The sequence below is a fragment of the Geospiza fortis genome, unplaced genomic scaffold (genome assembly GCF_000277835.1).
Source record: "Geospiza fortis unplaced genomic scaffold, GeoFor_1.0 scaffold27, whole genome shotgun sequence".
NCBI classification, from domain to species: domain Eukaryota; kingdom Metazoa; phylum Chordata; class Aves; order Passeriformes; family Thraupidae; genus Geospiza; species Geospiza fortis.
The window spans coordinates 708,447-727,000 of record NW_005054329.1 but is presented as its reverse complement, the minus strand read 5'-3'; the positions used below and the strand labels follow the sequence as shown (position 1 = coordinate 727,000).

Below are 18,554 nucleotides of genomic sequence, written 5' to 3'. Positions count from 1 at the left end.
TGGATTCCAGTGTTCCCTCTGCCACCACATGGGCAGCAGATGGAGGAATTAAAATAGCTCAGTGTGGAGGCTCCTTGGGTGCTGGCTGGGAGGAGGGAAATCGAGGCAGCTCCTCGTCCCTGGGGAGGCCTGGGGAACCCTGGCTCCCCATGGATGCTGGACACGGCCCTGGGCCAGGGCACGGGCACGGGGCCATCACCAAAAGGGCAGAGGGAGGAGCAGGGTCAGCGCACGGCGGAGAGCAGAGAAAGTGGGGACAGGGAGAGGGCTCAGGAGCCTTCCCAGAACATGACAGAAGGGGCAGGATTCCATTGTGTGCTTGGCAATGACAATAAAACAACAGAAAATATGTAAACAGTGAGAGAGGAACTGGCTGCAGAGCAGAATGTTTACATCTCCAATCCTGCTGCTGCGAGGACGTCTTAAATCTGTTTATCCGCTAAAAATCCCCAAAGCCCCTCAACACCTCTGAAGTGGAATAAAGATTTTATCATTACAAATGCAAATACTGGTTAATAAATAAAGATATTTAAATAGTGAAAACAAACTTTTAACATTATGCACAAGCACAAGAGGTTTTTTTTAGCCCAATCTGTTTTTCCTTAACTTGCACTGTTGTGACATTACTGAATTTTACACACAGTTATCTGCCGCTCTCCACAGAAATACAGATGGTTTTTGTAGAAATAAACAGTCATTTATATGAAACAATTGTAAAATAGTTTATGGAAACCAGTGGTGTAATGCATTCAAATAAATGCCAGGCCTGGTTGATGGAGAGCCAAGGTGTTAAATCACACTGCTCAGGAATTCAGCTGTGGGAAACAGATAGTAAATCCAGAGTGACAGAATTTCCAGTGATGGCAAAGGTTTCTGACATCTAGTCCAGTACACAAAAACTACAGCAGTTCAAACCTATTTTACTTAACACTACCTTGACAGCCAGTGAAATTAAAGAATTTAGTCAAAAGCCCCTTAAAAAGAAACAAACACTTCATTTCTGGATTGCTTTTCCGGGGAACAGCAAATATGCAGCACGGCCAGCAGCAACCTGGGCTGTGCACAGCTCAACAGAAGGGTTTTACTTAATTGCTACCTTTTTGCATCAGCAATGTGCAGCTCTAAAAAAAGCCGAGACAAAATCATCGTGTTTGATCTATAATGTAAAGCACCTACAGCAGAAATCCAACACAGAGATTTTATTTTAAACTCTGCAGCTGCCCCGCTCTCAGTCTGGCCCCACCGGTGTCTGGAATTGTCCCCAAGGCACCGTCCTGGGGCCAGCCCAGGTGGGCACTCCTGGCTGACCAGCACCAGGGCTCGCCACTGCCGGGATTCTCAAGGACAAAGGTGCTTTTCCCTGGCTATGAAGGCACCAGCGATTGTTCTGCAGTTTTGGGCAGCACAACCACAGTGCACTCGAGGGTCAGGAACACACAGCAGGGAGCAGCTGCTCCCATGAAGGTACCAGGGACCAGCACAGCCTCTGTTCATCACAGTGGGTGAGACAAACACAAAATCTCAGTCACCCAAACGCTGAGCTGCACAGCTAACATGTCACATTAAAAAATCACAAAATTACAGCATTATTACCAATCCAGAAGAACCAGTAACCACATGGATTCAATACCAACAGATCCAAAACTGTTCAATATTTCACCTTCATTTTGGAGGCTGGGCATGAACAATTCTCCTGGGCTGGTGCGCAGCCCCTCACCAGCCCAAGGCACAGGGCTAACTAGGCACTGCTGCTCTGACCAACTATTCACACACTGTATTCCCCGTGAGCTGGTCCCCGGACACCAACACACCGGGGTCTGCTCAGCATCACGGGCTGGGGAGAGGGAAAGGGGGTGTGGGAGAAATAAATCATCCTGCTGCAGAGCTGAGCCGGGCTCGGGCAGGAGGAAATCATTCCCAGCAGCTCCATCAGCCCTCTCTGCACCCAGGGGCTCGCCCTGCTCCAGGGAACCCCCCCAGAACCGGGCAGGGAGCAGCTGTGCCCTTCCCACATCAGCCCTGCTCAGGAGTGGCGAGGGGAGCCAAGCCCAGCCCTGGGAATGCTGGCACTGGTGCTGAGTGAATCCAGCCCTGGGAATGCCAGCACAGCCCTGGGAATGCCAGCACAGCCGTGCCTGGGTAAGGCAGAGCCCCCTGGCAGCAGCAGGGATCCCTGAGGTCCTTGCAGGGATCCCTGAGGGGTTTGCAGGGACCCCTGAGGGGTTTGCAGGCAGGGCAGAGGGGTTTGCAGGGACCCCTGAGGGGTTTGCAGGCAGGGCAGAGGGGTTTGCAGGTAGGACAGAGGGGTTTGCAGGCAGGGCAGAGGGGTTTGCAGGGACCCCTGAGGGGTTTGCAGGCAGGACAGAGGGGTTTGCAGGCAGGGCAGAGGGGTTTGCAGGGAGGCCTGAGGGGTTTGCAGGCAGGGCAGAGGGGTTTGCAGGTAGAGCTGCTCGTACCCTGCACCGGGCTCTGCAGGGCTGCTGTAATGATCCAAAACAAAGCACTCGGAGCCAGAGCCACTCACAACTACCATTAAGCAGAAAAGCACGAGTGTGAACACAAGGAAACACAAATTAATTGGCTTTTCACTGTCACAGATGCTGGGGCTTCCATCCCAGAAAGAGTCAGAGCAAACATATGCATCGCCTACTCGAACATATTTACTTTTAAATTTAAACTCCTCAGTTACCATCATTCCATGACAGTATCAAACTTTAATGACAGTTTATTCTAACTGTAGTTCATCTGTTAGAAGTGCTTTAATCCACAGGGCTGCAGCTTTACATAGTTTATCTTTTTAATTCTCCTTTTTTAAAATGTATAAATAAATACATATATGTGCAATCAAAATACACACAAACCTCCCTTTACAGACATCTTTTGTCCTACTCTCCCACCAACAAGGTAGGATGAGGAAGGAAAATCCCAGCAAGGCTCACAGCTCCTCTAGCAGCTGCTTTACAACATTTAAGTCACGAAATTTGACATTAAATGTGGTGCTGACACTGACACGTCAGAAACCGAATTTTCAAACACAACTCAGAGCTCTCCTCCCCAGCTGCTCCTCAAACAAAGATGAGCCCCAGGCAGAACTCTTCATGTGAGAGTCTCCAGGTTCTGAGGGTAACCTGAACTTTGTGTGAACAAATCCAAACCATGGCAATAATCAACCACCACAAAACCTGGCTCTGTAACAGACTGTGCTCCCAGGAACCAGGGCTGGAATAGGCTCCTTTCCCTGGCCTTGGCAGCTGTAATTCCTCTGATTCTGGTGTACAGACTAAAATATGATATGGAGGCTTTTATCTTTAAGTCCTACGCCTGTTTCTTGCATCTTTCTCTTTTCTTATTATTCAGCTTCCTGTGGCAGTGAAATAATACACTTAAACAGACCAGGAAGATTATTTTAAACTATTTTTGGTCACTTTACACATTTTAAAGAATGCAAAAAGCACTGGTTGACAGCTGTTAGGGACTTGAATGTTATTGCAAAGCAGCTGTTTTCATTTATTGAAAAAGTATTAATCTTTCTCCAAACTCACAGAACACTGAGCTAATAACTCTCCCTCTAACCTACGGAAAATACAGGTCACGTCTGTGCAATGTTGGCAGAAGGTTTTGTTTATAACAATTAAACTTGTAGAGCATTTTGTTCTTAAAAGGACTGAGCCTTTCTGGTCGGGGGATGTTTGCAGTCGGAGGCAGCTATTAAATAATAATCAGTAGCATGTTCACCCTGCAAAGAATTTCTACTTGAAATCAGACAAGATTAATCAGAGGAGACTTCTCTGTTCACTAGAAATTTCAGATGAAGAGAGGCTGACACGGACCAGGAGCAGGCAGGATTATTCCAACATTTCAGCATTTTATGTTGTTTAGTTTTGTCTCTCATCTCCTTCTAAGAACATTTGGTTTTTATATACTGACATCGATGCTTAATTTGTTTGAAAACAAAGCCTCTGCACACATTCTCTCTGCATTGTTATTTACTTTACATTAGTATTTATAGTCCATTCAGCTGAGCTCTGGAGGAGAAGGCAACTGGCGTCCCAGGGAATGTGTTTGTGGAAGAGCAGCAGGAACGAGACAGCTCACAGGCAGGGAGATGGCTTCCAAGTGTACATATAGTTCCTGCACATATTTAATTTGAGAATCACCATGGCATCAAGATACATGAAGTATCAAGGATGAACTCACCATCTTTCTTATGTTCTTAAAATCGTAATCCATGCAAACATATTTTGTAGGCAATATTGAGTGCAGGCTTTGGTGCAGATATAAAAAGCCTGATAAGATCTCCTTGCCTGCTGCACACTGTGGGCTGCTGTGAGCCCCAGCCCCAGCTGAGCCCTGGGATCACAGCATGGGCTGTGCCTTCCACCTTGGAAGCACTGTGCCTGCCTTGGTCCCTCTGAGCCTCCCTAACAAAGCAGGATTTAAAGTGCACACCTACCACAACCCGGATTTCTTACATGTTAATGGGGTAACACATGAGTACTGGTGAAAGTAAGACCAGCAGAAACACACACCAGACTGACCGAGCAGGAAAATCACTTCCCAGTAAAGCAAATCAAGTTCTAGGGGTAATGGTGTTTTACAGTTCTGCAACCTGATCTCTACGACCTGCAAAGCTTCCTCTGCCAAGCCCAAGGGTGGGATTTCAAGCATGCCCAACAGCTACCTGCTCCAGAAGTTAATGCTAACTGATCTCTGGGGAGCAGAATTATCCCAAGTACTAAAACACCCAAATCTCACCTTCTAAAACAGATTTTCAGGACCTGGTTATTAGAGCTGCTCAAAATCCAGACAGCACGGTATCTGACATTTTTACTGATAAATTCAAGCAGAACAGGAAGTTCTTATGCTCCCAATCTCCAGCATGTGAGTTCTTTTCTGCAGATCTGCCACACTGCAGAGAGATTTTATATTTACACCATCAGCTGCTGAAGTGCACAAAGAAAGGAGATGTTGGCATGGCAGGATTATACAAAACAATCCTTAAACTACCTCTGGACACGAGTGTTCTCCAAGGGTTGTTATCCCAGTGCCTGAGCTGTGCCCAGCCAGGTCCCCGTGGCTGATGGAGATTCCAGCTCCCCTCTCTGTGCCCATCCTTGGCTCTTTCTCTCCCATCTGAGCTATTTTCAGAAAACCCTCTTGCACAAGCAATGCCTCTGAGCACCCTCAAGGTGGCCCATCCTGGATTAGACCAGTCTCCCCTAGAAGCTCATCCCAGAACTGCAGTTTTATTTCCAGCCCTCCCATGAAATATGCCTGTGCAATACACGCTGCTGAGCACGCAATAGGTTAAACAAATTGATGATAAAGTATTCGACTTCGTTAGTTTTCATTACCATAAGAAAACATCAATTACATTTTCTATTTTATGAGTGTACACAGGGGAATCCATTACAGTAAGGGAGAGGCTGTACGACTCCTTCTGCTGCTTCTCTCCTCAGCAGAAAGAACAGTTTGTTTTTAAAGGCAGTGACACCAGCCCAGAGGAAGGGAAGGCACACCGGCATATCTGCATAGACAGCTCCTATCCTGATTTATCCAGCCTGGCTCCAACTAATTAAACATCTGCCTCAACGATTTCCTCTGCAGATTTATCTTCTCCAGTATGCAGCACTGACTGGTTGTTACAGGCTTTTTCCTAACTTGCAGCCATTCCTGTGCTTCTCCCAGTTGGTGACTTGGGCACGTGGCAGGAGATGATGCAGCGTTCCCATTAACCCCCCGTGGGTGCCTGTGGTGGGACAGGTCACCAGGTCCCACAGTCCTGCTGCAGGACAACCACGTCCTCCAGGAGAGGACTCGGGGCCAGGCTCTCTCACCTACAACACACCCAGTTACTTCACCACCTGCACTTCCCCTTGGCTGGCTCAAGTATTATTATTTAAAAATGGTCAGAGTTCATATGTCAAAAGCCCTGAGACACTAAGAAAGAAGAATTGCAAGGAAGGTGAAATAGTTTGAACAGTTTGCAATAATTTTATCTAAATAGAGCTAGGCACAGTCAGAATATTGCTGCTGTTTTTTCAGGCCCCTTTCAATGAAGAAAGGGTTCTAGCCCACTTCAGTCTCCTACTGCTCAGTATTTTGCTGCAACAAATAATCTTTACTGGCTGAACAAAGCATTTAGAGAAAACTAGCCCAGCATTTTAGCCCTAGTCATGCTGAACAAACCCTTCCCAATTGTACTACAGGAATTCCTCAAATTTTCCTCACCCAGAGTAGCCAACCCAGGTTTGAATTTTCCTACCAATTCAGGACCAGTCTGAAAAATGTCCTGTAAGTCAGTGGTGAAAACAGATCAGAAAGAACTGCTTCTACCAGTACTTGACAACAGCATAGGCTGTAATACAATAAATTCATCTGTCCTGAAAAGGCTGATCTGGAGGACCATTGGAGACAGGCAGAAAAGCTCACAGGCATTTCTGTTTTATTAAAATATTCCAAACACTTTAAATAAACACGTTCAGCCTATTTTTAGTAACGACTTTTTAAAAATCAGACCAATCAGCTTTAAAGGAAACATTGCTGAATGAGGAGAAATGTTTCTCCTAAATTATGTCTTATCTTTTATTCAGAACTTTGACATCCTAATCCACTGGTTAATAATGACCTGAAGCACCCTGGCCCAGGCCTGTGCAGTGCTAATGCTCTGATCTGCAATTCCATTTATCCCTGCATCTCCCAGAGACAGCGAGAGGCACATCCTCTCCAATGGGGAGGGATCTGGGGGTAGGTGAGAAATGATGGCAGAATCTTTCCTTTTACTCCTGCTCCAGTCTCTCCGTGCCCACTGTGGTGGCATCCTGAGCTCTCCCTGCCCTCACAGCACGGCCAGCCCGTGGCAGATGGGACTGGCACAGCCTGGCTGGAGCCAGAGGGTCCCCTCTGTGCACACAGCTACAATTGCTGCTGCGTTGAAGATAACTGCAAGACCTTCCTAAGCACCCCCACCTCCTTAAAGCCTGATCATCCACATTTTGGGAGAGGGATGTAACTGGGAATAAGGAAAGGTTTGGATAAGCTAAATTAATGTCAATAAAAAATTCTGATACATCCCTATGTACCCTGTTCCTGAAAAGGGTTCTGAGCAGGAGGGCCAAGGCAGCAGAGGTGAATGTATTAGCTGAAGGAAGAAATGCCAGGTCCCTTCCTTCTCTAAACTACTGAGCAAAAATAACAAAGTCAAAGCAGAATCAAATTTCAAATGGACAAAGAATAAAACATCTGTTACACGAAGTGGGGAAGCAGTTTAAAGACTGAGCTAAGTGAATCCTTTAGCAACCTCCCTTCAGGGAAGGGAAATCTGACCCCAGGAAATAAATAAAAGTCACCCAAAAAGTGAACAAAAGAGGTGTTTGAAAAAACCCCACCACCATTCATCGCCGCTAACGACTTGTTCATTATGAGTGATGATGGATAAAGACTTCTCACGCTGAGATGAAATCAAGATTTATATGCATTGTTTCCTCTCCCAACTTGTGGGAAGATCATCATCATTTAATTCTATCTCTGCGGCCAGCGATGGGCATCCAGAGAGCAGGTTATCACACGGCGCAGTCAGCTGGCAGGGCGCGGGTGATGCTGGCACATCTGGAGCGCGGCGCCGCAGCCGGCCTGAGCGATGGCTCCTGGCCACCCTCCAAATTGCTGCAGGCTGCCGGGGCTCCTCTCCACCCCCGGCACTGCTCCTCTCCTCCTCCCCCCTCCTTTTTTTTTTTACGAGAATCAGATTTTCATTGCTCCATTCAATTGCTCTTCTCTGCCATTTTTTACAGCTCTTATCGTTCCCTTGGAATATGGCCTTGAGACAGCTCATCCGTGTCCTTCACTGTGTTATCTCTTCTAACTTTTATTAAAACTTCAGCTCTCATCTGAAGATAGCTAATTAAATCCATGACAGATTATACACGCATTTAAAAACTGCACTGAACTACTTTTTCTAAGGAGAACGGGGTTTATTTTCTTTTCCCATAGTTAAAACTGAGGGTGTTTAAGGAGGTTTCATTCATTTACAAAGACAAGATCCTTATCTTTCCCACTATATAGATGGGTTTATATTAAAGTTCCTTTGTTGCGTGACAAGACTCAGTGCAATTTCTCTCAGTAATTATTTCTTGTTGCTGGAAAGATCTCTCAGCCTTATACTTCTGAAATATATACACTAACATATATGTGAATGCACATCTACCCCCCAGAAAAACATTGTTTAAAATAGAAATACGAGCACTGTACATTTTCCTTTTTTAAGTGTTCATATGCCTTAACTATAACAGTACTATTTTGATAACATTGTAGAAAGTAAATTTTTCACTACAAGTACCAACGAATTCTTGAAATTATTTAAAATCGCACTAAGCATAATTTTCTTACATAAATTAGAAGTATATATACAAAGTCTATCATGGGCTGGACTTGCTGCACTTCTACCCATCATCCCAAATTACCATGAACTGGTCTTGAATGCAAATGGCTTTGTTATCATAAATAAATATTTGCAGGAATGGATATACTGCTCTGCAGCAAACATTATGCAGCTCCTGCACTGCCAGCTTTGTGCCAGCATGGAGAACACAGACCTGTGCACAGAACTGCTGTGAGTGGGGCTGGGACACAACCCCCCAAAACCTGAGCAACGTTCACAACAGTTAAAAAGAGATATAAAATATACTCGTGGAGAAAACACCCTGCCCTCTAGAAAATACGATAAATAACCCACCTGAGCCTCTCTGTGATCCCTTCCTTCTCTTTAAGGCTTTTTGTAAGATATCCTTCATGGTGACCTTCATACTGTCCACCTGAATAAGTGAGAATCCATGAGCAGCATTTCTGCAAGACAGATGCACATGCAGTTTTACAAAACAATCATCACTGGCAGCTCCCCGCAGCCCTCGTTAGCTTCAAGCAAAGCACTCGTTAGGCACACGGTTAACGAAGTTGGGCTGGAAAGGGAAGTTAAAAGGAGAAACCAAGCAAACTGCCTGAGCAAGGCAGAGACAAAACCAGCCAAAATGGGTTGAGATTTAAGACAAGGTGTGAAAGGATTTTCCTAATTTATTGTTATTTTTGATCACTTAGCGTTCAGCATTAGAAGAGAAAAATGAGCCAGTGTACCTGGGGGGCTCCTCTTCTGTTCAGCTCGTGTCTGTGCTTTACAGCACACAACAGAAAAGCACTTTGCAGTGGCATTTTCACCCATGTCCCACACGTAACAAACCCTTAGGGACAAGGGGCAGCACACCCCTCAGTGGCAGCAGCTTTGCAGCACTATCAGGGTACTGCTTCAATGCATTATTCCCAGCCTAACAGGGCTCCTTTGGACACGTGTTTGTGAACACAATGGCACAAAATCCCCCAGAAAGATCCAAGGCAGTGGGTCCTTGTCCTGGCCATCACCCATGGGAGAGGCCACACAGGGGAAGGACTGCAAAGAGCAGGGGGACAGCTGTGGGGGATACTGCTCACAGACATTGAGAGGGGCACCCCTGGGGAAGCAGAGAAGATGACAGTATAGTAGAAGAGACTCTGACTGAGCAGATCAGTAAATTTTGCCCCTTAGCCCTCGCAGTCAGTCTCGGCTCATGTCAGTAGATGTCACTGCAGACAGTTCCAGGGAAATCCTAGAGCTGAAGGCTCCCACTGGAGAGATTGCTCTGCATGGAAAAAACTGGTTTGCAAAGCTATTTGGGCAGGAGGAGGAGCCTTGTATCTGGCAACCAGGAATTTTAATCAGGGAGTACAGCTCTATATGAACAGCACAGCTGGAATATTTTTAAAAGCAACTGGCAGGCAAAAGCAATCCAAGCAACACAAGTACATCCTGCAAAACAAACCCATATTACATGTCACTTTGAAACACAAATGCTGGGACACGAGGCTGGAGCTCAGGTCACATCAGACACGGCATCCCCAGCTCACGGTGACCCAGCCAGGACAGAGCGCTCACCACTCACTGCTCAGGGCACTGACTGCAGCGTGACCCAGGGGCCAGGAGCCCCTGCCTGGCCACGTGCTGGTCACAGCTCGGTGTCCTGGGGGCCACTCGTGCTCCTGGGAGCAGCAGCCAAGCCTGGGCTCAGGACATGTCCCCCTGTCCCCCCTTGCTGGTGTGAGATGCCGTTTCCCTCTCCTCGGTTCTGCGTTGGTCTCATCTGAATTTCATTTTCAATTCCCTTTGTTCCTGGCAAAATGAAACTGCCTAAAAGCCCAAATTTATGTTCTCCAGACCATTTATTATTTATAACTCTATCTTACTCGTCTTCAAACCAAATAATCCCAATCTTTTCATGCATCTACTTTTCCCTCTGTTTCTGCCGCGTGCTCAGTGCAGCAGGAGCAGAGCTGAGGGAGGGAGTGCCACTGCAGGTGACACTGCTGTCCTGGGAACAGCCCCAGGGCTCAGAGGCTAATGCCTGCAATGAGCAGAGATCTTCCCCAGCGCTTCACTGAGGAGCAAATTTCCCTAGAAGCTGCTGTGGAGCCCCATGACCTGCCTGAGCACTACACACCTGCCCTTTACCTGGCCAATTCCTCGCTTCCCAAAAGCCTCACAGCTCCAGTCCCAGCTGACCTGCTGAGCAAGATTCAGTGGATTCTTTAAAGTGGAAAACCTATTCTACAGCTATAATCACAAAAAGGAAACTACCTTTGTGCTTCTATTTAAACATCACAAGGTTTCTCATTGAAGTGCTTCATGAAAAGCCCTCCATGCTGGACCAGACCATCACAACACCTAGTGCCTCCAGGTAACTAATACGATGCTCTCCAATTCCTACAGGAATTTTCCAGAAAACTCCAACCAAAGTACAGGGAAATAAATTAAAATACTCCAGGGAAAAAAGAAATTGCAAAGGCAACAGAAGTCTTCCATAACCTGCTATGGCCAAAACAACCGGAGTCACAACTGTCCCCTTTGTACAAAATGCTTTTCAACATTGTTCACCCTAAACAGAGGAGGGCCTGCAGCTCCCTTCCTACTGGGCACAGAGGGGCCATTGGCAGATGGCCCCATCTCAGGGCTGCTCACACTCCCACGATCAGGAACATCCCAAAAATGGAAGATTCTGTCTCAGTTCCTGACACTTCAGCTGCTGAAGAGCACAGGCTGCTGTGATCCCGCCCGTGTTCCGGGCTGGCCCGGCTCAGCCGGCTCTTTGCATTGAGCAGCTGGCCTGAGAACTGTCAGGCTGATTTCCCTGACACTCCATTACTAACCCCTGCCCGAGCCACGGCCATTCTTTGCCTCAGAAGCTGGATCTCATCCCAGAACAATCTTTGAAAGTTTATTTTACTGATCAAAGCAAAATAAGAAAGCCTGTGTGTTTGGCTATATTTAGTGTGCGAGCCGCGAGTGAGTGCTTGGCAGGAGCGGTGGGACGCGGAGCGCGCCCCGCTTTTGTAAACTCTTGGCTGTTTGCTCTGGAGCAGAGCCAGAGGGGCTGGACCCCCACCCTGCTGCAGCTGCTCCCCTCCCTGCCCTGGCTCCCCTCTCACAAGGCACCACCACGTCAGAACAACATTGCAGCACTCGGCAACCCCACACATCTGAGCCAGGGTGGACTTAAGCCCAGACCAAAGAGCTGCTGCCGTCATGCTGGGGCCAGGCCAGAGTCAGGGCACGTTTCTGTGCCCAGAGGAGAAACCCCGTGGAATCACAGATTAGCTGGGGTGGGAAGTGACCTCTGAGATCCCCCTGTCCAATCCCCTGCCCAGGCAGGTCACCCGGAGCAGGGGACACAGGAACCTGGCCAGGTGGGTCTGGGATGTCTCCAGAGAGGGAGACTCCAGCCCCTCCTGGGCAGCTGTTCCAGGGCTCTGCCACCCTCCATGGAAAGAAGTTCTTCCTCACTTTGAGATGGAACTTGTTGTGGTTTAGTTTAAGGCCACTGCTCCTTGTCCTGGCACTGGACAAGCTGCCAGGTGTCCTGGAGCTGTGCTCGGCACCGGAGCTTCTGGAGCACCACCAAGGCAGCACAGCCCCGCCTGGTGCGGCCACAGCACAGCAGGCTGGGCTGGAGAAACACACACCCACCTCAGCTCCCCAGTGCCCAGCGTGCTCTGCCCTGGCCATGGGCATGGACTGTCCTCACTCAGCCCAATCCCAGCTCATCCTTAATTGCAATCACAAACAATGTGTTTTACCTCCCTCTGCTAAGGTGTGATACCTTCCTTTTAGGTCAACACACTGCAAATAGGACAGACAAGCAGATGCTGGTCAATCAATTAAAAGTGCTGCTGGCAAATTGGAAGCCAAAGAAATTCCTTAGCTTGTATTTTCTGTCATTTTGCAAAAACATACCTGGGTGACAAGGTTAAATCAAGCAAAGGAAATCCCTGGCACTTATCATCCACAGGCATTACTGATAAATTGTGCAGTGGAGGAATAAAGGATTACCTTCTGTATTTTTTCATTACACTTTTCTTTTGTTACAGAATACATAAATCCATTGTGGCACAATGTAATATGTATCATCGTGCTACACCTGTGGACGTTTCATAACGGCTGCCATGTCTGTGCAGTCAGGAATGATAAGTGAACCACCCGTGAATGTTAATGATAGTGATCATTCTGCAGTAACTTGGCTTTCCATCTTCTTTTACAGCCTCCATGCTGGAGCCAGGGTGGCAAGGTTCAGGAGAGGGAAGGGGAAGCAGCAGCACAGGCAGAAGCTCTCCTCGTGGTGCTGAGGTGCCACAGGAACAGGCAGGGTCACCCTTTTGTCACAAAATAAAACAACCCACGCTGGAAGGACAAAGGGTTTCTGCTCTGAATGAGAAGAGAACTTTTTGAAAAGCTCCTTTCCAATTTAGAGCGATTTTTAAAATTTTGGATTTTTTTCTTTTTTTTTTCTTAACACAGAAGTGGAATTTACTTTCCAGAAGTGGAATTTATAGCACTTAAAGCTCACTGCATAACCAGCTGGCATGGCTGGAAGTGCCTGGGAGTGACTAATAGCAATTTCCACTTGATCAGCACAATGTCAGACTTAAGACTCAAAATCCCAGCTGATGCAATGGACTTACCTTAAGCTGAGTAATTTTTAAGATAAAGTGCACAGTGATAGGAACTGGACTAACTAATATCAGCCACGATTTTTATTCTGGGCCTAAATGACCTGCTTTTGTACATCTCAGGTTGGCCTCGCATAGCTTTGTGCACTATTGAGTTTAACTGGCTGCATTTTGACACCTCTGTAACAGTCCTTAGCCCTCTATCAAGCTTTCTGATGCCCTCCTACCCCTCCCTCTCCACTATCCTGAGAGCCACATTCTTAATTTTGCACCCACATTAACTGTCTTAAATTTGATATGAATATTCTAAAATGTACTTTGCAGATTGCCCACCCCCCTGTACAAATCAGGAACAGGCCTTTTGGGGACTGCTGCTGGAGTCCAAGAAAAAACACATTTCAGGGCTTTGAACTGAATTTGCAAATGCACAATGCAAGTCTGGTATTTTAAAAGGGTTTCAAACCTTAAACTATCAGGTATGGCTTTGAAAATTTGTATATAATAGTCAAAGCAATTTAAGTACAATATCAAAACAGAAAAAAGTGCTACAGAGCAGAAGAACTGCATGCCAAATTTCCTCTGTGTGCCAACTGGCAGCTGAGCTACAGCTCCTGGAAACACCATTAGATCGAGTGTGTCAAGTTCCAATAATAAAATTTCCAAGGGAAAAAGCCCTAACGATGGTACAGATTTATTTTAAGCCTTTCAGGTATGACCTCAGCACCTCTAGAAGTCTGTATTTCCATGGATGTGGTGCTTTGTTGGCCTCTCCCTGACAAACCCCCTGGACGGAGAGCGGGGCCGTGTGCGGGTGCCGTGCCTGGTGTTGGACAAAGCTCTGCTTTCCACAGCAGCCACCTTCCAAAAACACAACTCGCTAGACTAATGGGCACTGAGCAGCCAGAACGACTGCCCTCCTTCTTCTCCTTGTGTAACTTTGCCAGAGTCCTTGGAACTTGCCAAATTCGGTCATGCCTGCTTAGCTTGCTCGACTGATTGTGCCAGAAAAGAAAATAAGACACAGATGTATTTGAGCTCTTTGAGATGCCAGTAAGAGCGACAGCTAATGGCTTCATTTCGACCCTCCCCTACCAGCTGGGCACAGGTGGGGGGATAATGAGGTCCCTCTCCCTAATCAAACTCAATTATTTACTACTCTGTACAGCCACAAAGACATTCACATCCAGCTCGGAATATAAACTGCACTGCGGGCTACTTCCAGCCACCACCTCTGGGTATTCACAACTAACTCGAGTGGCTCAGAGTTTGCCTTGGCAGGAGTTGAAGTGCACAAAGTTCTGCAAACTGTTTCTGCTCAAACATGTCCTGCAGAAGGGGGGTCCCTGGCGAGGCCCCACCGCGCTCAGCCCGCGAGGAGGAGCACGGCTCCAGCACGCAGCTCCTCACAAGCACCAACATTTTTCAACAGTGATTCAATATTAATAAACATTACAAGTCACAAGGCTGACATGGCAGCAGCTGAAGTACTTCAGCACGAGGAGGAAAAAAAAGAGATGCAAAATATAAAACCACAATTACATGCACTGGTAGGGTGACAGAGGAGGAAGAAGACAGAATTTACAGCAAACCCCTACAAAAATAAGACAGCACACACATGTAAACTCACAGAGGTAACAACCTTTTGATCAAGTGATGATCAAGTAATTCTTTATTCTAGGGGACACATTAAAAATTCTAATTTAAACCTAGCTATTTACACAGTAATCACAAGCCATTTTAAATTAAAATGTGAACGCTGGCACCACCAAACTGACCCTTTCAGAAGAGCACTGCTTATGATGCAGCTGTCCTATTTCTCCTCAGCAGCACCTTCCAAGCTAGAAGGAAGCTTCTCACATCAGCACAAATGATGGTAAACCAAAAGATTTTGCATTTTTCTGCAGGCCCTGCAGCTGGACCCTTCTCCTGCTGCCTGCTGCAGGCAGAGCTCTGCTGGCCAGCCCCAGCCCCTGCTGAGGTCTCTGGGCCACCATGGGAAGGGCAGTGCCACCTCTGCCAGCCAGCCCAGCCCCTGACCCACACCTGGTCACTGCAGTGAGCACTGAGCCCAGCTCAGGCACCCAGGACAGCTCTGGGGGGACAGCTGGGGAAGGGCACTTTATCCAGATGAGAAATCAGCAACAATTTAGAGATGTCTGTTGACAATGACCTCCCCTTCCTCACCACGGCCACAGTGCAGCACAGCCCAGCATCTCAGCCTTGAATAACTTACTTGTGAACACTGGGGCCAGAATATTTTATTTCCCAGTGCCCTGATGCAGGGGAACAAAGTGAATGTGGCCTTTGGGAATACACGTGGGATTTCTGACAGTGGCTTTCTGTAGGATGCTTTGCAACGTCGCTAAGAAACACAGCACACAATAAAGAATATAAAAACTAATTCAATAAGCCAGATTTTAAAAAAAAGTCTGATTATTCAGAACTAGAAGCAGCTGTAGTGTTAAGAAATGTAAGTAATGTCCAATAACCAGGAAAACCCTATTAGCATTTTCATTTCAAGAGCTCCAAACATGAAATATTTTTCCCACGTAAGAAGTGGCTTATGCTCCTGGCATTTTGTTCTAGTAATTAAGGCCTTCTGATGGTTTCAGAGATTTTTCATTCCAAGTAAGGAAAAACAAAAGTGATCAAGCACAGTATATATCCCTACTTCACTGATAAGGACACAGCAAATTCTTCTTGATCTACAAGTCAGACAGCTGAGGTCTCAGGGGTGAGTGGGGTGACCCTCACCAAACTCTTCTGCACTCGGGAGGGGAATGTCCAGTCCTCTCCAGCTGCTGTGCTTGGTTACTGCTCATTTCTCTCCTCAACCACGGCACTGCTATTGAGCCACACTGCCACTATTTGTCTATAAACCCACTTCACTGCCGAGCATCACCAAGGGGTGTGGCCCCGGGCTGTTGGTGAAGTCAGGAGCAGGGAGGCAGAGGAGGAGGAGGAGGAGGAGGGAGGTGGCTGTGCCCAGCCAGGTACTCACATGCGCACGAAGAGCGACTGCTTGGCTGCCAGCCCCGGGGACGAGTACTTCTCCACCAGGGCCAGCGTGCTGAAGCCAAACTTGTGGATGGGCTCGTTGGAGTCCAGGGGCGGGAAGTCCGTGTCCACCTCGCCGTCGTCCTCGGCGATGTGCAGGCAGTAGGCGCTGACATTGTCACTGCAACAGAGAGCTGCACTCAGCACAGCCTGGGGTGGCACCACGCCTGCACGGGACACCTGCACAGGACACAGGGACACCTGCACAGGGACACCTGCACGGGACACAGGGACACCTGCACAGGGACACCTGCACGGGGACACCTGCACGGGACACCTGCACTGCCCTCAAATGGCATGATGAGACCTCACAAACGTGTCCCCAGAGGTCACAACGTGTCCTGCTGCCATGGAAAAACCCCAAACCTCAGAGCACAGCAGTCTTCATCCTTAACTGCTCCACAAACAACACCTGACAATGATTAAAATACACTAAAATCTATAAAAGTTTCATGACTTCATAAAGCAGGAAGGATATTTCTCCATTTGTGAAAATTCATTTATTTATATGATGACTACACTTCAGAGCTAAAGGCAAACAGGTGGTGTCTGTGATTTTTCACAGGTCAAACAACTGTGAAAGTTTAGTGTCTGTAGGCTGGAAAGGCAGAGAGTGCTCTTGGGCAGGTGAGCAGGGTAATGAACTCTGGGAAAAGTAAAAACCTGTCCAACACATAGCAATGATTAGCAGAAAACTTACCTTTATAAATACCTAAGTTCAGTCACTAAAAGCAGTCACAAATTAATAAACACCAACAAGCAGAACTAACACAGAAAGCTGAAACAGATACAATGTGAAAGAAATAAAGATCCGAGCCTCTTTCTTTCCACAGATGAAAGCCCAGAGGGAAACAACTATTTATAGCTACCAAACAGGTATTAATCATAATTTCCTAACATTGAAATCTATTTCAAATGTTACTTCAGTTTAAATTATTGACCTGAAAATAAGTATTCTTTCTGACTGTAAACCTGCCAGCACTCAGGCCTTTCCCCAGCCACTCAGTAAAGCTGGAGGTGCATGTGGCAGCGTGTTTCTAAACTCTGCAGTTTAAATTTGGAGTTTTAATTGCATGATTGATGCTTAAATTAATTAATTGTAAAGTGTATGCTAATTGTTTAATTGGTCGCTTGATCTATATAGATCATTTTTTGAATTAAATGAGTTGATTTATAAAGTTTATTGATTGGATGTGACAATGAATTATTTCACTGACTACCTGATTTGCAATTTTCTCAATTAATTCACAAACCTTTGGTTGCAACTGTGCTTTATTGAGAGTGCTTAGTCCAGGTGATCTATAGGCATCTTGTCGTGACTAAGACATTTATTATAGAAAGCAGGGAATAATGATGCATTGCTGTTAATGGAAGCTGCAGTTTTGCTCACCAAAGGTAATTCAGCAACATTCACCACTCTGAATTTCGGAAATTCTGTAAATACTAGTAAAGAAACTTTCTGGCCTTGGACCCTTCCAGGGATGGAGCAGCCACAGCTGCTCTGGGCATCCTGTGCCAGGGCCTCCCCAGCCTCACAGCCAGGAATTCCCAATTCCCAAAATCCCCCCCATCCCTGCCCTCTGGCAGTGGGAGCCACTCCCGGTGCCCTGTCCCCCCAGCCCGTGTCCCCAGCTGGAGAAGGCACAGCCACGGGGCAGCAGAACACACCCAGCAGGTCCCAGTGCCACCAGCTCCTGTCCCAGCAAACACTGGGAAATACACAGCACTGGTCACATCCCACAGAACAGAGGGGCTACAGATGTCTGCGCTCATGGGCTGCCTTCCTGAGCAGATTCTGTCACCATGTGTTAAAAAAAATCAGAAAATCCGGTGAGTAAAACTGTTCTGCACTTTGAACCTCCACCAGGCTGAGGGAGATTGAAGCTGGGAACTTACAAGTTCAGCACAAAAAGGAGAGATTCACTCCTCACTTCTAAAAATAGCAAGTCTATTTGAATTGTGCATCTCACTATTAATTTCTTCCTAGAAAGGGATTTTGTTTATTTTTTGCAGGTGGAATCATTCCAGCACATCTGTCAGGGGCTGGCAAGAAAATGCTGGGTTACAACCCAGGTCCATGTGTGGGAGGCCAGGGACAGGGCTGCTAACCCTGCCAATGGTTCCTGGAACCAAGAGACTGAATAGAGACAAATACAACACAATTACAATAAAAAAGGCAGCCTAATTGAATACAGAATGTTCTCAAAGCTGTCAACTAGTACTCATTCACTTCAGACTCTTACACCTATCTTTTAGGAAAAGGAATTAGGCAGTAATGTATTCTTTTCCTAAAGACAGAAGGGGTTGTTTCTCCTAATTATAAAGTCTAAAACCTCCTCATTATTCTCACAGTGTCACTAGCAGGTATAGTTGTCACTCTGCATGCCTTGCATACCCATCTGAGGCATTCTATAGATGGATTCTAGTGCAGTGCCACAGTGATCCCCATTTTGTCTTTTCACACTCTCACC

The 18,554-nt window shown here is 46.8% G+C and overlaps 1 protein-coding gene across 3 annotated transcripts in view; it reads right to left on the bottom strand.

Moving 5' to 3' along the window:
* Window positions 1-18,554, bottom strand: part of MAPKAP1 (MAPK associated protein 1) — a 79,134-nt gene that overhangs the window by 28,164 nt on the left and 32,416 nt on the right. For 2 of the 3 annotated variants that reach the window (XM_005421229.3, XM_005421230.2), the window contains exons 7-8: window positions 16,028-16,204; window positions 8,735-8,844 (exon numbers count right to left, since the gene is read on the bottom strand). In XM_005421229.3, the coding sequence (XP_005421286.1) occupies window positions 8,735-8,844; window positions 16,028-16,204 (287 nt within the window). The remainder of the gene's footprint in view (window positions 1-8,734; window positions 8,845-16,027; window positions 16,205-18,554) is intronic. The other variant, XM_031057333.1, reaches the window with a different exon arrangement.